This window comes from Coturnix japonica, chromosome 3, assembly GCF_001577835.2.
Source record: "Coturnix japonica isolate 7356 chromosome 3, Coturnix japonica 2.1, whole genome shotgun sequence".
Taxonomy (NCBI): domain Eukaryota; kingdom Metazoa; phylum Chordata; class Aves; order Galliformes; family Phasianidae; genus Coturnix; species Coturnix japonica.
In genome coordinates this window covers 46822674-46846923 of record NC_029518.1, presented here as the reverse complement: position 1 = coordinate 46846923, position 24250 = coordinate 46822674, and the positions used below count along the sequence as shown (strand labels likewise).

General features: G+C 40.7%; 1 protein-coding gene across 3 annotated transcripts in view; it reads right to left on the bottom strand.

Moving 5' to 3' along the window:
- SYNJ2 (synaptojanin 2) overlaps window positions 1–22574 on the bottom strand; it is a 58087-nt gene extending 35513 nt beyond the window's left edge. The window contains exons 1-4 of one of the 3 annotated variants that reach the window (XM_015858301.2): window positions 22198–22574; window positions 15049–15135; window positions 6087–6357; window positions 3612–3837 (exon numbers count right to left, since the gene is read on the bottom strand). In XM_015858301.2, coding sequence (XP_015713787.1) covers window positions 3612–3837; window positions 6087–6357; window positions 15049–15135; window positions 22198–22318 — 705 coding nt within the window. In that variant the 5' untranslated portion in view covers window positions 22319–22574. Of the gene's footprint in view, window positions 1–3611; window positions 3838–6086; window positions 6358–15048; window positions 15142–19691; window positions 19711–22197 lie in introns of those variants that run through there. The other 2 variants (XM_015858302.1, XM_015858304.1) reach the window with 2 other exon arrangements.
- Between the last annotated feature and the right edge of the window lie 1676 nt (window positions 22575–24250).

Genomic DNA, 24250 nt, shown 5'->3' with positions numbered 1-24250 from the left:
GGCCTCAGCTACAGCAGATTGCTACATGAGGTAGAAAGGGTGACGAGGAAGGAGAAATCCTGACAAAGCAAACTTTGTTCCCAATGGATACCTATCAAACAGATACCAGCAAAGCAAAAACATATCATTTAAACTATCACTGGGAAACTGACTGATTTTAAAACTCTACTTGAGGATTAACTGTTGTTTGTTTGTTTTTGGTGTGTGTGTGTGGTTTTGAAAAGCAAAAGTAAATGAGATATTTAACTTTCCTCCCCTTCTTCTCAAACACTGTGAGTCACAGCAGTTCAGTGAGCCCACAGAAATGACTCATTGCAGAGCTAAAATGCCACAAGGCTAGCACAGTGGGAGACACAAGCATACCATCCATGCATAAAAGAGCTGCCTGGAGATAAGGCTAAATGTTTCTCCCTCTTCAAAAAACAGAAAAATGTTAGAAGCAATTCCAATTAAGGGAGGGAAAGTCCTGGCTTTTCAAAATCCTAGGGTGCTACTTACCCATGATAGTACAGAGCAAGCATGCCATTATACCGTAAAGGCTGCAGCAAATGGAAATAAAATGTTATTCAGCCAAGATATTACCTCATAAGGAATTAGTCAGTAGTCTACTATGAAAGTAGGAGAGAGTTTTTTCTTGGACTCTTCCTTCCTAACAGTAAGTGGATGCCAGCTTGAACTGGATCTCAGGCATCTCAGTGGTTAGCCCAGCTTTGCTTTTTTAGGATGCTCATTTTGGTAGAACTAGTGTTTATCACCATTAGCAACAGCCAACTTCTTTTCTTCTTTAAAAACACAACCATAATCCTTTAAAACTTCAAGTCTTTATTATAATTTTCAACTTACTAGAGCCTTTCATCCTGCAACAATTTTACCCTTGCTCTTTTGCTTAACCAATCGCAAAGCTACCAAAAGCCTTCAGTCCTCCCACTTCACAGCAACCCCTTGCTAACTGCAACAAAGCACAGCAGCTCCTGCAAAGAACTTGCCCTGGCCCCAGCCAAGGGAAGCATTAGTAAGCAACTGTTGTTTTGCAGATCACCAGGAACCAATCCCTAGGCTTTCTGCTGAGATTTAAAGGCAATCTTATTTTTCAGGCTAATAATGTGCAACACAATCTAATCCAAAAATATAATTAAATAGAAGAGTAACTTTTGACCCAACCAGTGAGCAGAATAGCAGAAGCATTCCCTATAATTAAACAACTGTTAACTGTAGTGCCACGAACGTGAGACCAATTTGAATGAAAGCTGACAACCTTCTCCAACATTTCCTTTGCGTCTCAGCAAGAGAACTTTCTTCAAATCCTGAGTAATATACTTTGCATGAATGCTCATGAGAAGACACTCAACTAAAAGAGTAGATCAAGTTATTACATAAAATGGCATATGTCCCTCTTTCTGTTTCCAAGTCCTAGAGGAAAATTCCACTTTTCAGTGAGCAGACCTATCTGCATTACTCAATGCACTGACAAGCTACTTCAGACAGGCTACTGAAAAATGCGGCCAAACTGGGAAGAGATGTAAGCAAAGAGCCACATCCTAAATAAGAACTTTGACCACTGAGCAGAAAGTTATGTATATAATACTGTGCATGTTATGAGAATTTCAGGGGGATTAAACATCACAGGAAGACTAGGCAATACCAGCCTGTGACTCTTCCAGGCCTTTCAGCTAAGCAACACGTAACTGTCACATCTAAGGTAGCTTTACATGTGTACTTAAGCAGAATCAGGGGAAGATCATAAAGCTGTAACATCAAGGCAACATCTTAAAGGACTGCTGGATTTTAGGCAAACAGGTGTCAGAATGCAAGCCTATATCATGTAGTGGGTAACAGAAATGACAGAACTGAGTAAGCTGCAACAGTCACACAATGTCAATGTCATGAGGAAATACAGTGCTCAAGTGTAGACACTTGTGTGTTGGGACACCATCTTGAGTAGTCAAGCATAGTCTTACAGCTATAAACCTTGAAAAGCTGAAGGCAAAGCTAGAAACTCAACTATGTCATGCAGAAGGGTGCCACCAGTCTTATATTATGAACATCATTGAAGTAAGCTTTATGAATGGATACTTGTTCTTTGCTGAGAACTACTGCCAGCTGTATATCTATTCCACTTATGGAGACATCCATTTCTGTATTTTAAGTACAATATTTCTGACTCCTAGTAATTTCAGTTTTGATTCAAAAAGGAAAGCATTCATTTCAGCTGGTAAAGATTTCAGGTTCTTCAGGGACCAATGCTTTTTCTTCATTTTCAAAGTAGCAAGTACAGTAAAACCAATAGCCTATTATTTTGCTTTGCTGTGTCAATCAAATGAGCCTCTTGAACACACTTCACTCATGTAATTCCTCTCAGCATCAGCTGGAAATAAGGTTTCTACTGCATATTTACAAAAGCTGTATTATCCATCTCTCACTGGAGAGAGCAGCCCCTTAAACCAAAGGGGCACGTAAAGTCAAGTCTGTTCCAAAATGAGCTGTACTGGAATTTGCCTATCTGTGAGAAGATTGTGTTTTTGCTTTATTTTCTTTAGTAGTCAAAGATGACTTTACTACTAGTGACCACAGCTCCTTTGCTGGGCAGTTTCCTTCCGACCAGTGTGATATATTTGAGCAGTGGGAGTTCCTCTTCACCACAGTACAGCAATCGTAACAATACTTACCCTTTTATAAATGTCCTCAACTGTGAGTGAGACAAAAGCCCCATGAGGCAGGTAATTAGTAATCAACCTCATTTAAAGCTGAAAAACTTACTGCAGAAAGATAATACAGCTTCAATTCAAAACAAGTAGGAGTAACTTTACATGCTAATACACACATTTATAGAAATTTATATGATTCTAGGGGTCTTCCTCAAGAGCCAGAAGCAAACATCAGCTCCTCCAGTCCGTGCTGAAAAATCACTCACAGCATCCCTAACAGAATCCTTTTACTTCAGTGCAGTACTAGTTATGCTGCTGTATTGCAGGAGACTTTCAATGGCTGTTTCAGCAAACCTGGTAGTAAGGACTAACTGGGATACTTAAAAAGAATGAAAGAAAAATGAAGCACAGAGACTATTGCTTTGTAATAACTCTTTCAAACTGGTTTTATCAAATGTTATCTAGCATGGGAAGTATGATGAATTTAAGATTACTTTAAAACATACCCAGAATGCATTAAAAAAACCCACACAACATTTACTCCTGAATAGATTTTAAAACATCCTTTTGTTTAATACCTGTACACAGACCTCACATCAAATGCTAAGCAAGTTGCATGCAATTGAAAACCTTCTTGTTAAACATGCTGGTTTCATACAAATTAGCACACACAGCTCTCTGAGTTTTCAAAAGCCAACATCTATACTTCACCGCAGTATCAAGTGACCGTGACTTTCACATTCAGGAAAAAAAATAATCAAAAATATGGAAAAACCAGAAATGCAAAGAGACAATAGATTGTAAAGTAATGTTTAGTGGGTAACTGTAGTATAAATAGATCTATGAAGAATAATATTTTAAATATTCATCAAAAAGAACTTGTTGAACTCCTTTAATTCTTGGAAACTCTGCCCCAGTTAAAGTAGTGGACTGAATTATTCAAGGCTATTGGATACATTCACTTACCTGCTCTGTCTCAACAAAGTTAGACACGTGTCCATCATCATTGACCCCTCGAATGTGAAACCGGGCACCGGCTCGCTCACAGCTGATCCGAGAGATAAGGCAGGCTTTTGCTTTCTTGTGGGAAGCATAAACAGTGCGAATGTCCACTACACCACAGATCACTTTCAGCAACCAGTCAGAGCAGTTCACCTGGTGGTGTCTGAAGGGAACATGCAATAGTTGGTTCCTGCAAAGTTCAACAACATACATAAACGTTACCCAATAAAGTAAGGCAGTCATAGGGATCCCATCACACAACAATCACTAACTTGAGCAATTTATATTTTGTGTTCCCTTTTCTGTTGCAGTTTCACCTTATATAAAATGAGGAAATATCAGGAGGAAATCCTTGTGTACTGGGTACAGTAAAAACAACATATCAAATTTTAATAGTAAAGATACTGTCACAAGTACCCTGCCCCTCTGGCTTATAAATTCAGATGCAAATGTTGCCTCTTCTAGCTCAAGAAATACATAAATATTGAGCAGACTTTTTCTTAAATTACAGAGCTGTTAAACTAATTACTTTTTGAACAGTGCTGCCTAGACCTTAAACACTATGGGATGAAACCCATCAAGATTTTCAGGAAAACTCTGAGCAGAAACCGGACCTGTAATGGGGATGTCACAAAAAGTCCTGTTAAAATTTAGAAGAGTGGCTGTTTTGACCTTCAATTTATTTTAAGATCAACAACCCAAGAAACCTGTCATGCCTGGTTAACAGTGACGCTAGTCTCTTCTATTGTGAACTTCTCCTTATTCCATTTTTCAATATGTGACTTCCATCACAGACGAAGGCAGAGAAAATCCCTCATGTGAACACTTATTGCTCCAAAGCAGATCTCTTCAAGAATTACTGCACCTATAGAAAAACCCTAAAGGATAATTCTTCTGGAGTACAACATCTCTCTGAAAAGGTACAAGTCAACCTTACATTTTTAAACTAGCATGTAACTGAAAAAGCAGCTCTAAAGCAATCCGTGGTATCCCTTCCACCCTCTCTTCCTAGCTCTACTCAAAGATGAAGTTTAAGTGAGGGCTGAGGCAAATTCTAGTACTTTTTTTGTTGTTGTTGCAGTTCAATTAACAGACGAGTTGCACTGCTCATAATTAAGCTTGTCTGACGCTTTTTGAACATTTCTCATATAACATAAATGCCTAAAGATAAATTTTCTTTGGAGCATCTTTTGGTGCTAAATGTGATGCCAATACCATTCATCCCTGTTCTACAGTGGAACCCCTTCATGGGCTACCACTGGATTAGCCAGAAACAGCAAAGAATATTCAGAAGAAAGGTTCAAACACTCATTTTCCAAGAGCTTCAAAAAATGATACAGGTAAAAAAGGGTTACTTTAAAAGTTGATTTATTTTTTAACTAGGAGATACTCCCACCCTTGGAGTTTCTACACTGGAACACAGCTCATTTGTACCATGTATCAGACTTGACGTGCTTGGAGAGCTTTTTGAGCTCTTTTGACTTTGCATCATTGGCAAAGTCGAAAGCAAGTTTTACATATCTCCCTTCTGAGTGAAAATAGCAACTCTAAACCTTATCATTTGAAATAACATCATAGCTAGAAAGACTACTCAGCCTGAATGAACCATTCTCTCATGTTTATCACCCATTATGAATTGTTTTGCCTATTTTATATTCACCTACTTTAGGCCGCAACCTCATTTATCTCCAGTACAACTATACTTCCTATGTATCTTTCTGTTTAAAACAAAACAAAAACTAAAGTCATAAACCAACACTGACAGAACTTGCAAAGAAAGTCTGTCTTCATGGTGAACCCACCTACCTGATATAAAACCCAGCACTTGTCTTTTCCTTTCCTATCAACTGATATTTTCAACAAGAAATACTGTACTTTATAGGCACAATAAGAATTGCAGAGCAGTTGATCACTGGAGACTCCTTCTATGCAACATTTACACTGAGCAGCAAACATACTAGTATTGATGCTTTCAGCACAAAAACTATGGCACTTTATTGAAGGATTAAACTACAGTCTCTAAACTCATACATTTGCAAGACATAAGATATGTCAGCACAGATTATGTGATTTATGAAAAGTTCAAGTGGAGGTTACTGTCAGATAACTTTTAAAGCACATTATTACTGCAGGGGAAGCTATTCATAACTTGCAGAGAAGGACTTCTTTGAACAACTAAAACACAACAGAAATAAGGTTTAAGACATTTCCAGTTATTAGAATTGCATTTCACTCTCAGATTTATTTTAATTAAATGAAAGTTACTTTCTTGACCCTGCTTTACAATGAATTCACTGAGGCCACAGGTCATGTAAAAGGATGTGACAATGGAAGGTGGCACATCTGGAACACACATGTTCCTTTCTCACTGAGGATGTCTGACCTGTAACATACAGATGGGACTGACAAAAGACTTGGGTACAAACATGCAGTACTAACCAGAAGAACGAGTTACCAGATTCATAGTGGTTATCACCCTGCTTCTGAGCTCGCACAGTCAGGTCAAGGTTTGAGCCTGCATTAGGCCAGGAGAAATAGAACATCCCAGAGTTCAGTATTTTCCTCAGGGCAGTTACACGTTCCTCTTCCTTTGTTTCTTCCTGGAGAGGACAGAAATCTGTTGCAGTAATTTTGTAAACTTCAGCGTCCAGGATTTTTCCCACCGACGTACAGCCCGTCACCAGGACCAGAAAGTGCAGCCGAGTGTCACCTAGAAGGCGATAGTTACAGAAGGGTTACAGGAGGACACGGCTATTTCATTTCCTTCTGTCATGTGTAATGCTGACAGGGCTCCAGCAGAGGACAGCATCTTTGCTTCAGGAAAGAAAAGCAAACCACAAGCGCATCATCCTTGTCTATTTACATTTCTGAGTTCCTTTTGACTATAGGTAAGTGAGTAAAATTGCATAATAATCCACAATATTTATACATATCCACCCTCCCCTGTACCAGATTACATTTCTCCCTCTTAGTTCATGAAGTGCAATGAGCTATCTGTCACAGCACTACTCAAAAACAAATTTCGCCCCCAGGGTGAACATACATTTTTCACTGGATTTAATTCAAGGAAAAATAGAACACTGGTCATTTGTGAAATTAAGGACATTCTTTGCTGCAGGTTTTTCAAACTAATTGAGAATTTTAAAGTTATTGAGCCTACAGAGGTTTCTGCTGAAGCTGGTTGCATTCAACTGTTCAGAAAGATTCTGTATTACCAGTTCTCAAGATTCACTTCTTTTTGGTCACAAAACAGAGTATACGATGTTAGATGACAACCTCAAACACTGTTAGAAACTATTCCATTTCTCACAGTTGTCTCACAGAGACCATGAAGCAGCTGAACTCAAGTGCCCCAAAACTCAAGGATAAATTTCGAAGCTTGAGAACAGCACCACAAACTTTAGTACACACAATGATTTCAACCTCTCTAAAATGTTCACCCTCTCTAAACTGACAAAGTAATTAAGCGGTGACATAACAATTGTTCTGAAAATGCTGGTTCTGCCTGGAAGAAACTGTTCGATTCACTCAAATTGGCCTCTTATGGAAGCAATGTCATCCTACTATATCAGGTTAGTAAGAAAGGATAAAAGTAAGCCAAGATTTATTCCTCTTCTAAAGCAGAAACAACAGCTGACCTGCCAATAGCCTGTCACTGGGCCCTATTTAGGTAAGGGTTTGGTGACAATCTGGTGCAGCAAAGTTTCAAACAGCAAAAGTAAACATTTCAGAATCACAGAATTGCCTAGGTTGGAAAAGATCTTAAAGATCATCAAATCCAACCACAACCAAAGAGTACTACCCTCTGCTAAATCACGTCTCTGAGCACCACGTCCAAACAGTTTTTAAATGCATCCAGGGATGATGACTCATCTACCTCCATGGGGAGCCTATTCCAGCGCTAAACAACCCCTTCTGTAAAGTTTTTCCTGATACCCAACCTAAACTTAACCTGGTGCAACTTGAGGCCATTTCCACTTGTCCTGTCACCAGTGAGAAGAGACCAACCCTGCTCTCACTGTAAGCACCTGTCAGGTATTGGAAGAGAGCAATAAGGTCTCCCCTCAGCCTCCTTTTCCCCAGACTAAACAGCCCCAGTTCCTTCAGCCTCTCCTTGTAGGGCACATTCTCCAAGCCCTTCACAAGCCTTGTTGCCCTTCCTGGGACCTGCCCCAGCACCTCCATGTCCTTTCTGTACTGAGGTGCCCAAAACTGAACACAGTACTCGAGGTGAAGCCTCACCAATGCTGAGTACAGGGACAGGATGACTTCCCTAGTCCTGCTCACCACACCATTCCTGATACAAGCCAGGATGCCATTGGCCTTCTTGGCCACCTGGGCACACTGCTGGCTCATATTCCAGCTGTCCATCAGAACGCCAAGGTCCCTTTCCATCAGGCAGCTTTCCAGCCACTTCTTCCCAAGAAGTCTGTAGTTGCCTAGGGTTGCTGTGATCAAAATGCAGGACTCAACCAACTTTGCAGGACCACTCTCCAATCCTCCACAGCAGCCCGGCATTCAGAAATGCAAACAAGCTCCCTTGCAACAATAGCTTGTTCCTGAAATGTCAACAGAGCCCTTGCTTCCAGATCACCAGTAAGCCACAAAAAACTGGAGCTGGGGCTGGCTTGCAGCAGGGCTACAGTATTTGTGTAGGCACAGGGGACTGAGATGGCAAGACAAGGTGGGAGATTGGATTTTATTCACTCTGCTGTGTTCTGCTGACTTCAGTATTGCATAAAGACCAGCGTAGGTGGCATTTATTAAAAAGAAAAACAAACAACTGTTCAATCACATTTCTTTCTGTAACAAGGGAATGCTGTGCTCTCCTTGAGTGTTCTAAAGCACATTTTCTATGTTTTTCTAGACAACACTGTAGTGGAGGATCACAAACACTTATAGCTTGATAGCTTATTCCTTCTTTGCACAGGAATGTGCATAATTATAGAAGATTAAGAGAAGATGACATTAGTTATCACCATGGTAGTTCATATCCAACTAAATTCTGCTTTGCAACCTCCAGAAGAACTAAGGGGTCAGCTCTCTTGCAGGAAAGCCGATAGCTTCTGTGACTTTGATAAAACCCTGCAAGGCTAATCAGCTCAGAGTAAACTCTATTCATGACAGTTTGAAAGCAACGCATGGAAACACTATTAATGTATGCCTTTCTATCAGTCAGCTTCAGAGATAGAAGTGACAGGCTCAGAGAGCCGGCTAGCTCGGATGCTGAGACAAGGGGTACAAGCACTTCCACAGTCTTCAACAACTTTTCCCAGAGGTGCCTGTGGCACTCTGCACGGTCTGGGTGAGGAAGATCGTTGCCTGATGTTGCCTGATGGGTGTGCCCTCATAGCTCACTGCAATATCCTAATGACAGTGCTCATGCATGAGCCATGCCCTACCCTCACCAACAGCCCAGAGGTAGCCACAAGGTCCTAAGCAGTGAGAAAGCTCTGAGCGACCCCTCACATTCCTAGAGCCTCACGCAGCAAAATTAATGCTACCAAAAGACTATTCACCTTTTAATTATGTCACCATTTAAGTCTAAGAAATTATTCACCACTAAGCTATGCAGCTATATACAGTAAAACACACTTTTCCCCATGTTTCCCTCATTGGCAGGAATATCAGTTTTAGTTTGGGAATCTCTTCTTTCAATCCCTAATCTTTTTGCTCACATTGTCTCGACCCTGTGTCAATCCAGGCTGCTTATGATTTTAAGTAAACTGATATCTACATCAAGCTTGTGAAGGAAGTGATAATTGAGCTACCTCTACCTGACCTTTTAGTTAGGTATTTTCTCAGCCAGAAAATGCCAATTCAAAGGAAAAAAACCATAAGTATTACATCTCCAAATAGTACATCATATGGCAGAAACCTAACATTACCAGACACGGGACAAACACTTCTGCTTGTTTGTCAGTCACTGACTTAACCACTTAACATGGAAACAGATGTACCAAGCACAACCCTACCTAAACACACTTAAATGCACTGGTAGAAATTGCTTTGATTGCTACCTTCAGGACAGATGCTACTGTTAGTGGTGCACGTAACTTTTATAAAAAGCAAAATTTAAATCGACTTTCTCCATTTCTAAGACATGAGGGGGTTACGTCCTTTGGTAACTGTTTGTTCAGTGGAAGGAAAATAACATTCTTAGCTGACAAGAATTTACTCAGAGATTCTTGCAGTTCCTACACAATTCATTTTTATTATCCAGCAGTTCCTACAAAAGAATGTGAGAAGCTGCATTCCTGGCTTCCTAAACCCTCCCCCACAGAAAATCTCCTGCTCTCAACAGGACTTAGAATTTCTGACAGTACAGGCAATTGTGAGGCCGTGGCATGAGAAAGAGAGGATTCTTTTGTAATGAAATTGTTTTTGCTGAGCTAACTATGAAAATACCACAATGCTAATGAAATTGAGAAGGCTGAAACACAGACATTCCTTAAAACAGCCATAACTACTTTGTTAATTCCTGAAGCTTTAACTTTTCAAAACCACAGCTCATTACCGTTTCCAATGCTTTAATTGTAGTAAAAATATTGTTACTTTCTAAGTTTGCAGTGAAACAGTTCCTATGCAGATAGCATTTAAAGTACCACACTAGACCAGTCACTGCAAAAAATACATCACACAGTCCAGTCAAATCCACCTGGCAGCAGCATTATGAAGCACATATGGGGCTACTGCCTTTGAAACAAGCTGAACAGTATTCAGAGTGTTTATATTTGTTCTGATCAAAACATCTATAGCTAAATGGATTTAGAAAAAAATAAAAACAAGCAACACTTAAAGACAAGAAATGAGCAGTCAAGCCTAAACCAAAGCAATGCCCTCTCTGGAGCTCCTTGCACACCTGGAGCAGGAAACCTAACTCCAGTCTTATTTCTTAAAATAGGAGCCCACAGCTGTTATCACACATGCACACAAACACACACACACAAAGTAACTAATAGAGACACAATGGGAGGAAAATTACACTAATTTGTCCTCAATGTCAATGTGCCCTGCAGAAACAGTAAGAGTGCTGCATTCAGCTGGCAGCTGCAAAGTGAATGATAAATGGGACCAGCACTAAGGCAGACTAAAAGCATCCCTGAAAACAGAAAACTTCTTTCCTGTGGTGTAATCAGGGCTCCAGGCCTGGCACTCACCCTCCAGTCTGTATCAACAGCCATATCAGCTTCTGGGCCTTCTCAACAAGAAAGTCTTTCTTTACTTCTTTCTTTTCTCTTCTCAACTTTTACAAATAATTTAATGTACAATTTTGCTTTGTATTGGCCTTTCTAAACTTTAGACACAGCTGCTCTCAATGGCTGGAGAGCAACCATAAGGAGAAGGATTTGGGGGTGGCAGTTGAAAAATTCAATGTGAGCCAGAAACGTGTGCTTGCAGCCCAGAAGGCCAACCATATCCTGGGTTGCATGAATAGAGGTTTGAGCAGCAGGTTGAGTAAGGTGCTTCTGCCCCTCTACTCCACTCTCATGAGACCCCATGTGGAGCACTGTGTCCAGCCAACACAAGAAGGACATGGAACTGTTGGAGAGGGTCCAGAGAAGGGCCACGATGATAATCAGAGTACTGGAGCACCTCCCTTGTGAGGGAAGTAAGGGGCTGGGGCTGTTAAGCATGGAGAAGAGAAGGCTCTAGGGGGACCTTATAGTGGCCTTCCAGTACCTGGAGTGGACATACAGGAAAGCTGGGGAGGGACTGCTTATAAGGGCAAGTATCAACAGGATACAGGGAAATGGCCTTAAATTGGAAGAGGGTAGATTTAGACTAGATATTAGGAAGAAAATTTTTACTGTGAGGTGAGACACTGGAACAGGTTGCCCAGAGTGGCTGTGGATGTTCCCTCCCTGGAAGCATTCAAGGTCAGGCTGGATGGGGCTGTGAGCAACCTGGTCTAGAGGGAGGTGTCCCTGCCTATAGCAAGGGGGTTTAGAACTAGATGATCTTAAAAGTCTCTTCCAACCCAAACCTTCCTATGAAAGTGATTTAAGAACATTAAGAACTGCATTAGAATATCACAACAGTAGAAATCTCTAATTTCCTGTTTGTTTTTTTTTGCTTTGAATAAACATTTGAGTGAAAAGTGAAGAGTTTCTTAGAGATCATTATTTTGCCCCATTACAGCTATAAATCATCACAATAATCTGTAAAGAACCCTTTGGAAGAAAGGTTAGAAATGCATTGTTCCCAGCAATATGTGCTGAATGCCCTATTTATGAAGTTATACAAGAGAAACAGAGGAGGAATAACTTTTTGGCAGAGAAAGAAGACAAAAATAACTTCTGTCCTTATCTGTTTTTTGAAAGCTCTTCTGAAGCCAACTACTTTAATGGAATTTCAGCAAGCCTGCTGCAGAAAATGCAGTTGTGGTATGTCACATCTATAATGAGCTGCAGTTTCTGTATTTAACCTGTCTACTTGACTCACAACAGTTGTTCCTCCTGTATTCTATGGAATGATTTAAGAGCAGCCTTTCAGGAGATAAAGTTTAAAGAAGGCAATATTCAAGTCTGACTTTGTTCCTTTTAACTTGAATATTCCACATAAAACCACCTTTTAAAAATGAATTCAGTCCATTTTTTTAACCACTCTCCATTCCAATATTAACGCTATTTCCTTATTGTTCCTTCCCCCAGCACGTTCCATTTCTACAGCATTTTATCTCCTCACATATCTCTACTTCACTTGATAGTCCACTATAAAAAAAGTCAAAGTTATTATTGCCTCTCACTTTTCTTCAAAATTAGCAATAGAGTGCAGCAGATGATCTGATTCTAAGCAACTAGCTGAAAATCTCCAATGAAGTCTATAACAATCACAAAAAGAAATCAAGCTTTTCAAATGACACCTCTAGCCTCAAAGATATTCTTTCTCTCTCTTTTAAAAGCAGTTATACACTAGGAAATGCATTTAGCTGACCTCTTTGCCTTTGAAAATTCTTCCTTTAGGCTGTCAAACAAACACACTGCATGTACAAATGTAAGAGTACACACAGACAAATATCATCAAATATCAGAGTGCCTCCCTAAGTATAGCAGCTGTACTAAACTAAGTAATCTACATGATGATGGTGTATAGAACCTTCTATATGCACGCTCCTTCCTGACATCACAACGTCTAAACCAAACACTGCAAAACCAGAACTTAACACATTGCTGAAAATGTATCTGCTGCAGCAAGATCTTTTTTGGCAGCAAAACCTTGGATGAGATACAGCTCAGAAACAGTGTACAATTCATTCTGCTGCCATCCATGTCACAAAAGAAAGCAGAAGAACTTAGTGAGTCATGTTAGCAGAGAGAAGTACACAGAAGTGAATGTTATCACTGATGAGAAACATTAACTTTGTGAGTCAGCTTCACATATTTCATCTTCTTTGTGAAAAGCGTGATCTACTCTAGCAGGCATACAACGTGATTTATTTGGATCACTAAGTAACGATATTTAAGGATTAATTAAAGTGCTCAGAGACATCTTTTTATGTCTTGAAAGAGTCTCCCCTTCTGCTCTACAAATACACCCTTTAATATCCCAGTGGAATGTACTTTGTAAAATATTTTCAGTTCATTTATTACTTATGATCCACACATTTCCAGCGGTAAGCAAAAAGAATAGTGATACTCCTGATCACTGATGGGCAGAGAGGAGCTGGCCAATTATGCTCTTGTTTGCAGCTGCTAGAATACATTACATTTAAAAAAAAGCAAAAACATTACATTGCATGCCTTTCTAGCATTAATCTTTTATGTAAGCAAAAGCTAAAGGGATGAAGGCATACTTACACATAAAATGGAAAATATGGGACTGAAAAAAAGTGGGCTGCCCTTTTACTGGTGAAATAGCAGGCAGGCAATCATCGTTGCTTTTTAAAACATGCTTAGCAGCAGGCAATGTTTGCTTACCTTTGCTTACCATTACAGCATGACCCTCCTGACTTTTCACTCAATCACAATTAGGAGTTGGCCTCCAGTAGGAACCTTTTTAAATCCAATTACCAATATAATTTTTAACATGCTTTCCAAAGCAAATCCTGTACCAGTACTTGTTAATTTAACACTAGAAGAAGACAAAGTTGCAGTGACAGAGCTTAGGAAAAACCTCACACTTTACAGGCACTGAAGGAGGTGTTCCACAGTAAAGGACATGGGGAACACAGAAATGAAAAGGAGAAAATAAGGTTTATTTTATATCCCATCTGAAATTATTCACTTTTTAATACAAAGGCTAAAACCAGTTATATTTAGATTCCATCATGTACAAAAAACTCATCTGTAACCTGAAGAGCTTGACCACATTCCTTTACTATTACAACAGGTTTAATTAGACTCCTATGAGGAAAAACAGGTCCAAGTGCCAAGAAAAGAACAATCATGAGCCCTCCATTTTTAATTGCAGTAACAAACTGATATAAATCTCTATAGAAATGCATAATTAATTCCACAAGAATCACAACAAACAAAAAGCCTGCATTCATTTAAAGGGACTAGACAGACCTAGAGTTTTAAATGCTGACACATAAATCTTTCAGATTGCAGCCACCTCTTCAGATCAATCCCATATCACATTCCTTGAGTCATACAAAGGCAAGTGAATGACAAGAAGATACACTTCTAAATAAGGCAGTGCTCATGCCACCATTGTCTTTGACAGATTCTTTGATCAAGCACCAAGTTATATGGAAATCAATCCTGTCATCCCCACAAGTCAAAAGTAAGACCATGGGAACAAAGCTTATGCTGTATTCCTTAATGAGTACAGACAAGTTGGAATTGTACAATGCTTTAATATCCTTAAGCTTTTGTTTTAACACATCCTATTCATCAGTAGATTTTAAGTCTGCTGTGCCAAGTACTATTACCTTCAAATCTATGATTGAAGTCCTCTTCCTAAAATGTGCTATTTCCATTAAAATTCCTGTGGGCAGTATAATAGCAAGTCCTGTGCTAAATCGGGATTCCCAAACTGTACCAAAATTGAAAGCAGTGATAATAAATATTCCTCACAATACTAGCTGAAGTTAAAGGCCTGCTTCTGCAAATCTTCATCCATAGGAATTTACCAATTAAAGGCAATTGGGCATTATAGAAAGGACGGGGAATCTGTAGGACTACAGTCTCAAATAGCCAGAATTTTTCGCTGTTTAAATATGAACCTTCAAAAAACAAAAAACAACAACAAAAAAGGAAATCCAAAATTTTGGGGCTATCACTTAACAGTATGCTTTTGGCACAGCATAAAAAGAAGCAGATCTTTTCTAGACTGTAGATAACAGACTGCAGTGAGCTTTCACATGCTAAGTGGACAACTTGAGCCATTTGGTTCTACAGCACGCCAGTGTTGTCTGGACATTTTTATAATCTCAATCATACAGATGGTCACTTACCAGACTTAAGCTGAAGCTCTCCTAAGCAGCCATAAGCGTCCATGAGTTTTTCATACTGTCCTTTAATTGCATCCTTTTCTTCTGGGGCTGAAAAGCAAAATGAAAGACAGCAAACCTTAGTTTTTGGTTCTATAGTCTACAGCAATCCAGCCCTGCTGATCTCATTCAAAAAGCAAAACCGCACAGATAGCATTAAAACCTTGTAAGAGCACAGTCATTAAAAAGAGATGGGACAAAAGTGCACGGCCTTTCCACATGCCATCCTAAAAAGAAGAGGGGGCACTCTGTCCTTCTAGAAAATGTGATCGTTAGTAACACTCTAATTCTACAGTGGAGATGCGGCATGTTAACAGATGCCACATCAGTCTCAGAATAAAGGAATGTATAAGCACATACTGTTCTGAACTAACAGCAAAAAAACAAAAAACAAAAAAAAAAAACCCAAACACAACTGTCTGGTCACAAGCTAAAATATAATCTATCTTTTTTTGACATACAAAAAGAGAAGGATTCTGTTTCCAGACTCTGGCAGCCTAACTTTTAACAGAATTGGATGTTTTTAATACGAGATAACATAATTCAGTGCGGACACATATCAGACATTGATTTCAAGAGAAAATGAGCTTATACCTTAATGGAGTAAGAATTATCTGTTTAAAAACAGGTAAGTAAGAGAATCAGATGCTGTTGCTAGACTTGTGTGTTTCTGCATTAATTGAGCAAGGAGCTCAAAGAGAAGCATGGAAAATAAATGTCCATCTCTGACATTCTAAAGTGGCAGAAAGGGCACTTCCACTAACATAGTTCCCATTAATTCCTCAGAAGAAGCAACCCCTCCAAAGGAAATTAAAACATGTTTGTCTCAGTTTTAGCACCTGTCACAAATAAGGAAGAATTGTTTTTTCCTCATTCTATTTTTCCCACCAGACTTTCACAATGACTCTATTTTGCTTTCTTACAAACACTTAGTGAATCACAAGAAAACAGTAAAATGCTGACACCACACACACACAAAAGAAGGAAAAAAACATAAACAAAATTCTTGCTCCTAATGTTCCACCTCTGATCTCAGACTGAGGCAGTACCTTGCAAACTTGCAGGCCAAGCACAAACCAGAAGCATTTCAGTGATGTTTTGAGCTCACGGTGATACGCTTCAAAATAAAACTGCAAGTTGGAAAGCTACCCATTAATACACCTGGTAAAGGCATGATCCAAGAGGATGGAATTTATCTCAGAGCAGAATAAGCAGCACAAAACTAACAGTGAGAAGCACCTGGCACTAGCACATACAGAAGCCACCAAAGTTTCCCAGACCATGGCAGCAGTCATCAGCTCCTGGTATGGGACGTTTCCATGTGCAGAGAGCTGGGCTTTGTCAACAGCAGTAGGGGAACACCCCTACACCTCCAACACAAAGCCACAGTAGGACAGTGGACTGTACTGTCTCTCTTTCTTGCTAGAGAAGAACTTCCAAAAACCTTCTATAATACAGCAGATTCTGATACTTATTCTAGAAGACATTTAGATCCATAATACCAAAGCAGGGACAAAAATGCTTCTACCCTGACCTGCTCCATGCAGTCTGGATAAAGCTTGCTCCTCAGGCCAAGAAGAAACAAACCCAGCCAATATATCCATGCCATATGAGCAAGTAAGCTGGGAGGCCAGAGTATTTTAGTGTGTGGAGATCAAATTTTTGTGAGGAAAAGCAGCTATTTGTTATAAATATTGCAGGCTCCTATCCCATTACACTCCCTGGTGCTATATCCTGAGACGATGCAATACTGAATGTGCTTTAAAAAATGATACAATGAAAAGATGACCAAAGCATGACTTTACAAGGACACTACAGAGGGTGAGTCAATTTTATATCTTATTACTAGAAATAATTATTTACAAATCTTTAACATTTGTTACTGACATCTCGTCACCAAACCTGGTACTGAGGCTATTGGCTAGCATCGTGAGGACACAAAAGCCAGGACTGAAAAGCAAGCTACTAGAAAAAGAACAAAGCAACCAATGTGCTATTGGATAAAAAGCAGAGCTAAAGGGATAAATTACTACAGAATTCTAAAGTACTGTTGATGTAAAGGGAAGATATAAAACAAACTGAACAAGACTGAACAACACTGTAAATACTGTCTTTGTAGAAACATTTGACAACACATTCAAAGACATAGCTCTTTCCTAATCAGTAACATAGAATCATAGAATGGCCTGAGTTGAAAAGGACCTCAATGATCATCTAGTTCCAACCCCCCTGCCATGGGCAGGGTGGCCAGCCACCAAATCGGGCTGCCCAGAGCCACAGTGACAATCAGTCTGCTTTTTGCTTAAAGTTCCCATTTCAGAGGTTTTATTACGTATTTCTCAAAGCCCTGAAATGTAGAAGTTGTAAGTGCTGTCTACTTGAAAATCTAGGATGACAAATGTACATTTAACTACATTCTGCTCACAAGTAAAATCCTTTCTTTTTCAAGAAAGAAAGGTGGAAAATATACGTATTCAGGGAGAGTGAAGAAAAGGAGGTGCTACAGAAGCTGATGATATTCACCATGAAGTTGTGTTACTCAGGAAACAAGCTGACTTCTCCAAACACAGTGCATTTATTTGGTGTTTAACAATGGCTGCAGGTAGCAGAGAGTACACCTAGTAATTACCAAACTCCTCTAAAGCTTCCCACTACTGTTTTTTTAGCAATCTTTCCTTCCACTAAACATATAATTGAGTACCCACCCTTCTGCACTAATTACAGCTGCATTGTGTGTTTGTAAGAGCTTTATAGAATTGCATACTGCATGCATTCCTCAAGATTTTTAATACTATTTAAAAGCTTCTGATGTAAATAATATGTAAGGTTAGCATGATAGCTGAGATTTTTAACTCTTGCGAAACAAGAGGGGCACAATAATTCAACAAAATCAAATTATAATCAACCAAAAGTGAGCTGTTCTCAAAGCATAAAATATTTCAGAGCCACACAAAGACATACACCTACTTTCCAAGTGTGACTTCCTGCTTACAAAAGCTGTACATTTGATGTAATGTCCAGCAGGAACTGGCCAGATGCACAGAACTTCCTTTATTCAAGTGGTGACCCCCAGACTTCAGCAGGAACCACCATGGCTGACAGCCCTTTGGTGCCCAGAAAGCCCAGTGACTGCAGGAAGGCACCTCAGTCCAAGGCCCAACATCATGGGCAGGCTCAGTAGAACCTTCAGCTTTCAGGTAAATCCACGGGAAGAGCTCTTCAAGAAGAAGGTTGGGGGGCAGATTACAAATTCTGGCTGTCCTCTAATACTTCCTCTGGAAGTATTTAGATATCTGCTGCTTAGCAGCTACAGAAATACTTCAGAACATGCAAGCACATATTTGCAGAGCTGTTGGACTGATGGTGATGGGGGCTTTATTTGTGCTTCTTCTAGTATTTTGGTGAAAGAGGAGTGAAATTTTTACCAGAAAGAGCAAATATATAGTTGAACAAATTTCTTATTTAAAAAAAAAAAAAGTGATAAAAAATACATCTAGTATAATCTTAACATAAAAATATGTCCAGCATCTGGTGTTATATGAGTGAAGATAAATGACATGCTTACAACTCCTGTTTTTTCTCAGACAAACCTAAAGCACATTATGAATGTAAATGACAATACAACAATCTTTTGTTGCTAAAAACTTCCCGTTCACATCCAGTTCAAGCCACACAGATGTTACACAAGTCAGGCTGTATCCTCTAACACACTATACGTCATGCAACACAGGGTTGGGAAAAGGTCAGAGTTCCAGCTAACAGAATCTGGATACTCAAAATTTTAAGCAATATATTCTCCAGCTTTCTAAAGAAAAGTGTTTTTTCAGCTTGAAAACATGACCAAGCAGCAGCCTGGAGAAGTTCATCCACCAGCTTTCTATATAATTGGAATCATTCTTTTCCAGTAAGGGGTTATGTTTTCATACTTGTAAGTGTGGGTATGGATATATTCACTCACAGCCAAGGAATGGACTCAGAAGACCACCAGATTTGTACCAGCCACTCCTGCGGTCTGCAGGCAGCCAAGAACATAAGGGAGAAGTTCCTAAGTCACTTCCCTGTAGCTTAATCATTATCTTTATGTGGTTAATGCTATATATTATATACAGTCACACAAAGACACTGACAGCACAGCCAAAATAAGAAAGGCTTCTGTCAGACTCTTTGAACCACAAAAGGTTTGTATGAGTCCACAGATGGGAGAAGTTTGAACACCATTAAACAGCAGAAAGTTTTATGAAACACTGTATTTTACTTCTAAAAAAATAAGTAAGATTTAGGAATACAAATACAGTAAGGCGAGGAGTTACATAAATAAGGAGGCATATGAGTAAAACACAACTTTTAACTGTCTGTGCATCCTTTGGCCCTGCCCTTGCAGAATTACATTTCTGTGATGAATCACAGAAGCTGAACATTCCTACTGGCATCATTTCATTTCTATAATGAAGTTAGTAAACCATGTTTGCAGCTCTATGGCTTTAGTATGCAACTCACTTCACCTGTAAAGTGTTAAAACTACCGCATTAAAAGTAGCGACAACACTTCTATCTATATTCCCTCTCATGTAAGCAAAGGCTTCTGAAGCAGTGACAGTTTTTCCTTACCCTTCCAGCCTGTAACTCTCTTCCATGGCAGAAGCTAATTACTGATGTTCTAGTTCAGTGAACTCCTGGAGAAATTCTTTCATGCTGTTAAACTCAAAACAGAAAGTTTTACCCTCCACCCTACAATGACATCATGAGAAAAGGAGGGGAAAAAAATACTATGAAAGCACTGTTTAATTTCTGCTAGACCAGAAAATTATGCGACTCATACATTGCTTCACTGTACATAAAAAGGAGCTGGGGTAGGGCAGCCAGGTTCCCCACTGTGATTTTTGATTCCTTGACCTTTACAAAAGTTTCTCAAGTTAGGCTTCACTTACAGCCTGAATGTTATCAATTCAGCTTCTCATTTATGGCTTCCCAGACAGCTGAAGATCCTCATAATATTTTTCCACTACTGAAGTTGAACACAGAAACACTTCTAAGTATTAAAACTGAATTTTGAAATACATTGTCATTATAACCTTTACATCAAGAGAGGAAAAAGTATCTCGTCTCCCATAAGACAGTAACACAGCTTTGGTTTATATATCTGAAAGGGTTGATTCTGAGCTTGGCAGTTTCATGGCCTCTACAGATACTGTGCTCATACATTTTCCACATATTTTTCTTATAACATTTCTTCCTCTAGGATGATTCTCAGTCCATTTTGCTACTTAAACTGGATAGCAGGAAAGGAAGTGACTTAACCTCTTCCAGTAGAAATGCAGATGCTGTGCCTGCTCAAAAGCAAACTAGACATTCAGTAATTACGAAACAAAATAACAGACAATGAATAAAAATCTGTTTCCAAGCCTTCACTGTCCACTCATAATTATTCCTTTCTACCCTTCTATCAGATCAAGGCTGCTACAGTAAAACTGCACGAACAACTTACAATGCTTGTACAACTAACACATTTGTTTGTATTTAGAGCATGGAAGTCTGCAAAAGACATAATCACAATTATTCCTCATCACCACGTGCATGCAATTCTTTATATCTTCATGTCAGAAATGGACAATCGAAGTAGCCCAAACCTACTAACCTGAGGTTTGTGTTTATCTGATATGTTTTGCAGCCAGTAACAACTTGAGGGCCTTGTCTCTGTTGACATCTTAACCATGGAGTTTCCTCTTCACAGTTCACATAAATTTACCATCACAATACCTGCTCCTGGTTTTCCCTCCTTTTCTGGTCCTTCCCTTCATAAATAGAAGAAAGGAACTAAAACTGGTTCAACTGGATAAACTACCTTTTCCTCTAACATAGGAACAGAACCAGGCAGGAAGAGAAACTAAATGAATTAAAATGGCAAATCTATTAACACAAAGCGGGCTGGATGCCAACGCATGAATGATCACAGCTATCTCCAGAGGTGACTTTCCAAAGGCATGGGAAACCAGCTTTTACAGCAGCCACCATGGAACTGCAGAATTGCAGGGGTTGGATGGGACCTCAAGAGATCATCAAGTCCAACACCCTTCTAAAGCAAAATAACACACATTTTAGAAGAGAATAAATCAATTCTTCAATCACTTCCACACTTCTAGCTACAAATATTCAGGTGGAAGACAGCAACATTGTGAGAGAAAAAGTATTTTAAGTTGATGATTCCTTAGATTATCAAGATTGTAAATAACCTTCTCAACGACTGCTTCTACATAGGCCTGGGGCTGTTAGTTGAACACTGGTCTCTTAGTTCTACTTGTGCTCATTGGCTTTAAACAGTGGAGTTGCTCTGGGTTTGGATCAGAATAACAGAAGCCATATCAAAATTAATTGATGTCAAAAGACAATTTTACTGTCAATACAGTTTTAGGTCAGGGAGGGTGAGCACAATGCTGGTCTGTCCTATCAGACCTGTTATTTTGACAGCTCACTGAAAACCAACCAAAAACATACAGAATAATCTTTCTGCACAGTCACGTCCACTATTATCAACAAATTCAACAAGCAACAGAAGTATCTCAAAGTATCAGACAGTATGAAATCCCAGTAACACAACACAAGGCGCATTGTGGCAGTAACAGAGTTTTATCAGGACAGGTTAAAATGTTTCCACTTTCACAGTCCTTCTCACGAAAACCATCGGTCTCCTGTAGACCTGGCAGGCCTTCTTCACTCATAAAAAGCCAAACACTGATAACCTGGAAGCCTTGCCACAGCGCATCATGGAAGATCTAATCCAGCTTCCCGTTGCTCTCCGTGCGTAATCAGAATCAGCACGTCTGATCTGTCGACCAGCACCGATGCAGCCGGAGAGAAACTTCGTGCACCGAGTCCCATCCATCAGCGGGACCCTACTCCGCATCCCTCTCCGTGCCGGTGGCCTCGAGGAGGCTACAAGCAGCCGGAGCACGGTGGAGGCAGGAGGGACGGGGCCCGGGCTGGCGTTAAGGGAGCAACCTGGCACCCCGGCGTCTCAGCGGGGTCCCTGCAGACCGCCCATCCCCGCGCCTCCCGGCCGCTTCCACGCACCCACGGGTGCCCCGCAACGCCGCTCGCTGCCCCCGCCCCGACTTACTGAGCGCCGCCATGGTGCCGGCCTCCAGCAGCAGGCAGTCCTGGCGGCCCCGAGCCTCCAGCAGCGCGCTCGGCCCCGGCTCCTGCTTCCACAGCAGCCGCAGCCCTTTGCTCAGAGCCATGGCAGCCGCCGCTCACCGCACCGGGCGCCGCGGGTCTCCGACGGAGCTGGCGTCCCGCAGCCGGGCAGCGCCCTTCCCCTCTCTCCCCGTTTCTCTTCCCACCCACGCTCCCTCGTAAACTTTCCAGAGTCAACTTTGTCCCTTCGGCTCCTCCTCCTCCTCCTCCGGGGCAGGTGTGCTCCGCCAGCCCTGCCCGCGGCGGAGGGGAGGAGCAGCGACATCCACCGCCTCGACGCGGCCGCACAGCGGGGCGGTAAGGACGGCAGGCTCTGGCTGCTGCCCCGCTCCTCCAGCCGGGCCTGCCCCGTGGCGGCGGGGTGAGTCCTGCCCACGCCGTCGGGGAGCAGAGACAGTTTGGAGTGATTTCTAACTGAAATCCTACTTACACACGGATGAAACGAGAGCGATTGGACCTCCGCTCTCTCAAAGTCCGGAGGGTGTAAAAAAGGGTGTGAATTGATCATACTCGCTTCTAAAGAGCAAAGGGATGCCTTTCTTACTGCTGCCTTATGCAAAAGGCACACCGAGAAGCTCTCAAATCCTCCTTGTCTCTCACCTTGGCTTCTTCTCGTACAGAAAAGCGCTTTCTTGAAGTAAACTGCTGGAAATACCACTTAAACAATCACTTTTTGGAGCTGATCTGTCTTTTGCTGTGGAGCAATTGTATGTGTCTGACATGGGAAGTGATTAACTCCCAAGCTGAGGATTCTCCCAGGTGAAACCATTCTCTTCTCCAGAGCAGCTGTTTTCACCCAGGCCACACACCCTCATTAACTCCTCAGCATTTTTATTTATTTATTTTTAATTTCATCCTCCTTTCTTAGTGAACTTTTATTTCCTGTTCTTCCAGCTCTTTTTGCATTCCCTGTATTTACGGGAGAAGGAGAGAAGTCCTTCTGTCTATCTCCCCATTAGATGGGGAGGAATCCTAAAGATCTCATGTTTGCTGACCGCAGTTGTGTGCAATGCAGTGCACATAAAATGGCAACACTGCTGAATTAGAAGGTGAGTGTCTGTAGTAGCAGGATAGCAAAGTTTATTTCCGTTCACTCACCTCCATCAAACAGACAATAATGTCCATTCGATCTCTTACAGAGTTTTCAGCCTAAGTTCTTTGGCTGTAGGGAGAAATTCAGCTGTTGCCTCAGCTGCCATGGACAGCTGTAATTCCTGAAACACTTTTATCTTCTTCCAAGTCATTATTCAGTTTTCACTCCTATTTTCAATCCATCCCCAGACCCCAGTTTACCTCTGAGACAAGCTGCGCATAACAATGACTCCCTCCCAAGCCCTTACGGAAATGAGGTTCTCAGGGTCTGCAAACCACCTTAATGAGAAGGAGTCCTGGTGCTGACCTTAGCAGGTGGGGCTGTTACCAAGCAGTGCAGCAGAATTAGCATTATTCAGCGTTCTGCTGGGATGTGAGGAAGAGTGTGAGCCTTGGATCCTAAACTTTGGGTTATGGGATGGATGAACGTCCATGTCAGCTTTTGTGTGCTGCTGAGTGGCGTTTGCCAACAGGGGGACTTACCCACAAAAAACTTGTTTGGTGTACAGTGGGAACAAACATTTCTGTGCCCATTCTTATGCAACAGTGATTCTTTTTAAAGCGCTAAATCTGAATAGCAAAGATTAGTAGTGAGGACAGTTCTTGGAGATTTACGGCCACTTGAACGTAGTCACAAATGCCTCAGGAAATGTCTGTGTTCATGAGGTCCTTGAAACATTTTGATTTTTGCCATTTCCGATAAAATTTTGGCTACAGTGACCAAAGAAGAAATAGGGGAAATACCTCAAAGTAGCTTTTCCTGCAGACGTCTTTTAAAACAATCAGTTTTTGCAGCTAATGTGCAAAACTTCTTATTGTTTTCACATTTTTGGTTAAAATTAGAATGTGCCTTAGAGAAGCACTTGTGACATTTGCAGGCTAAA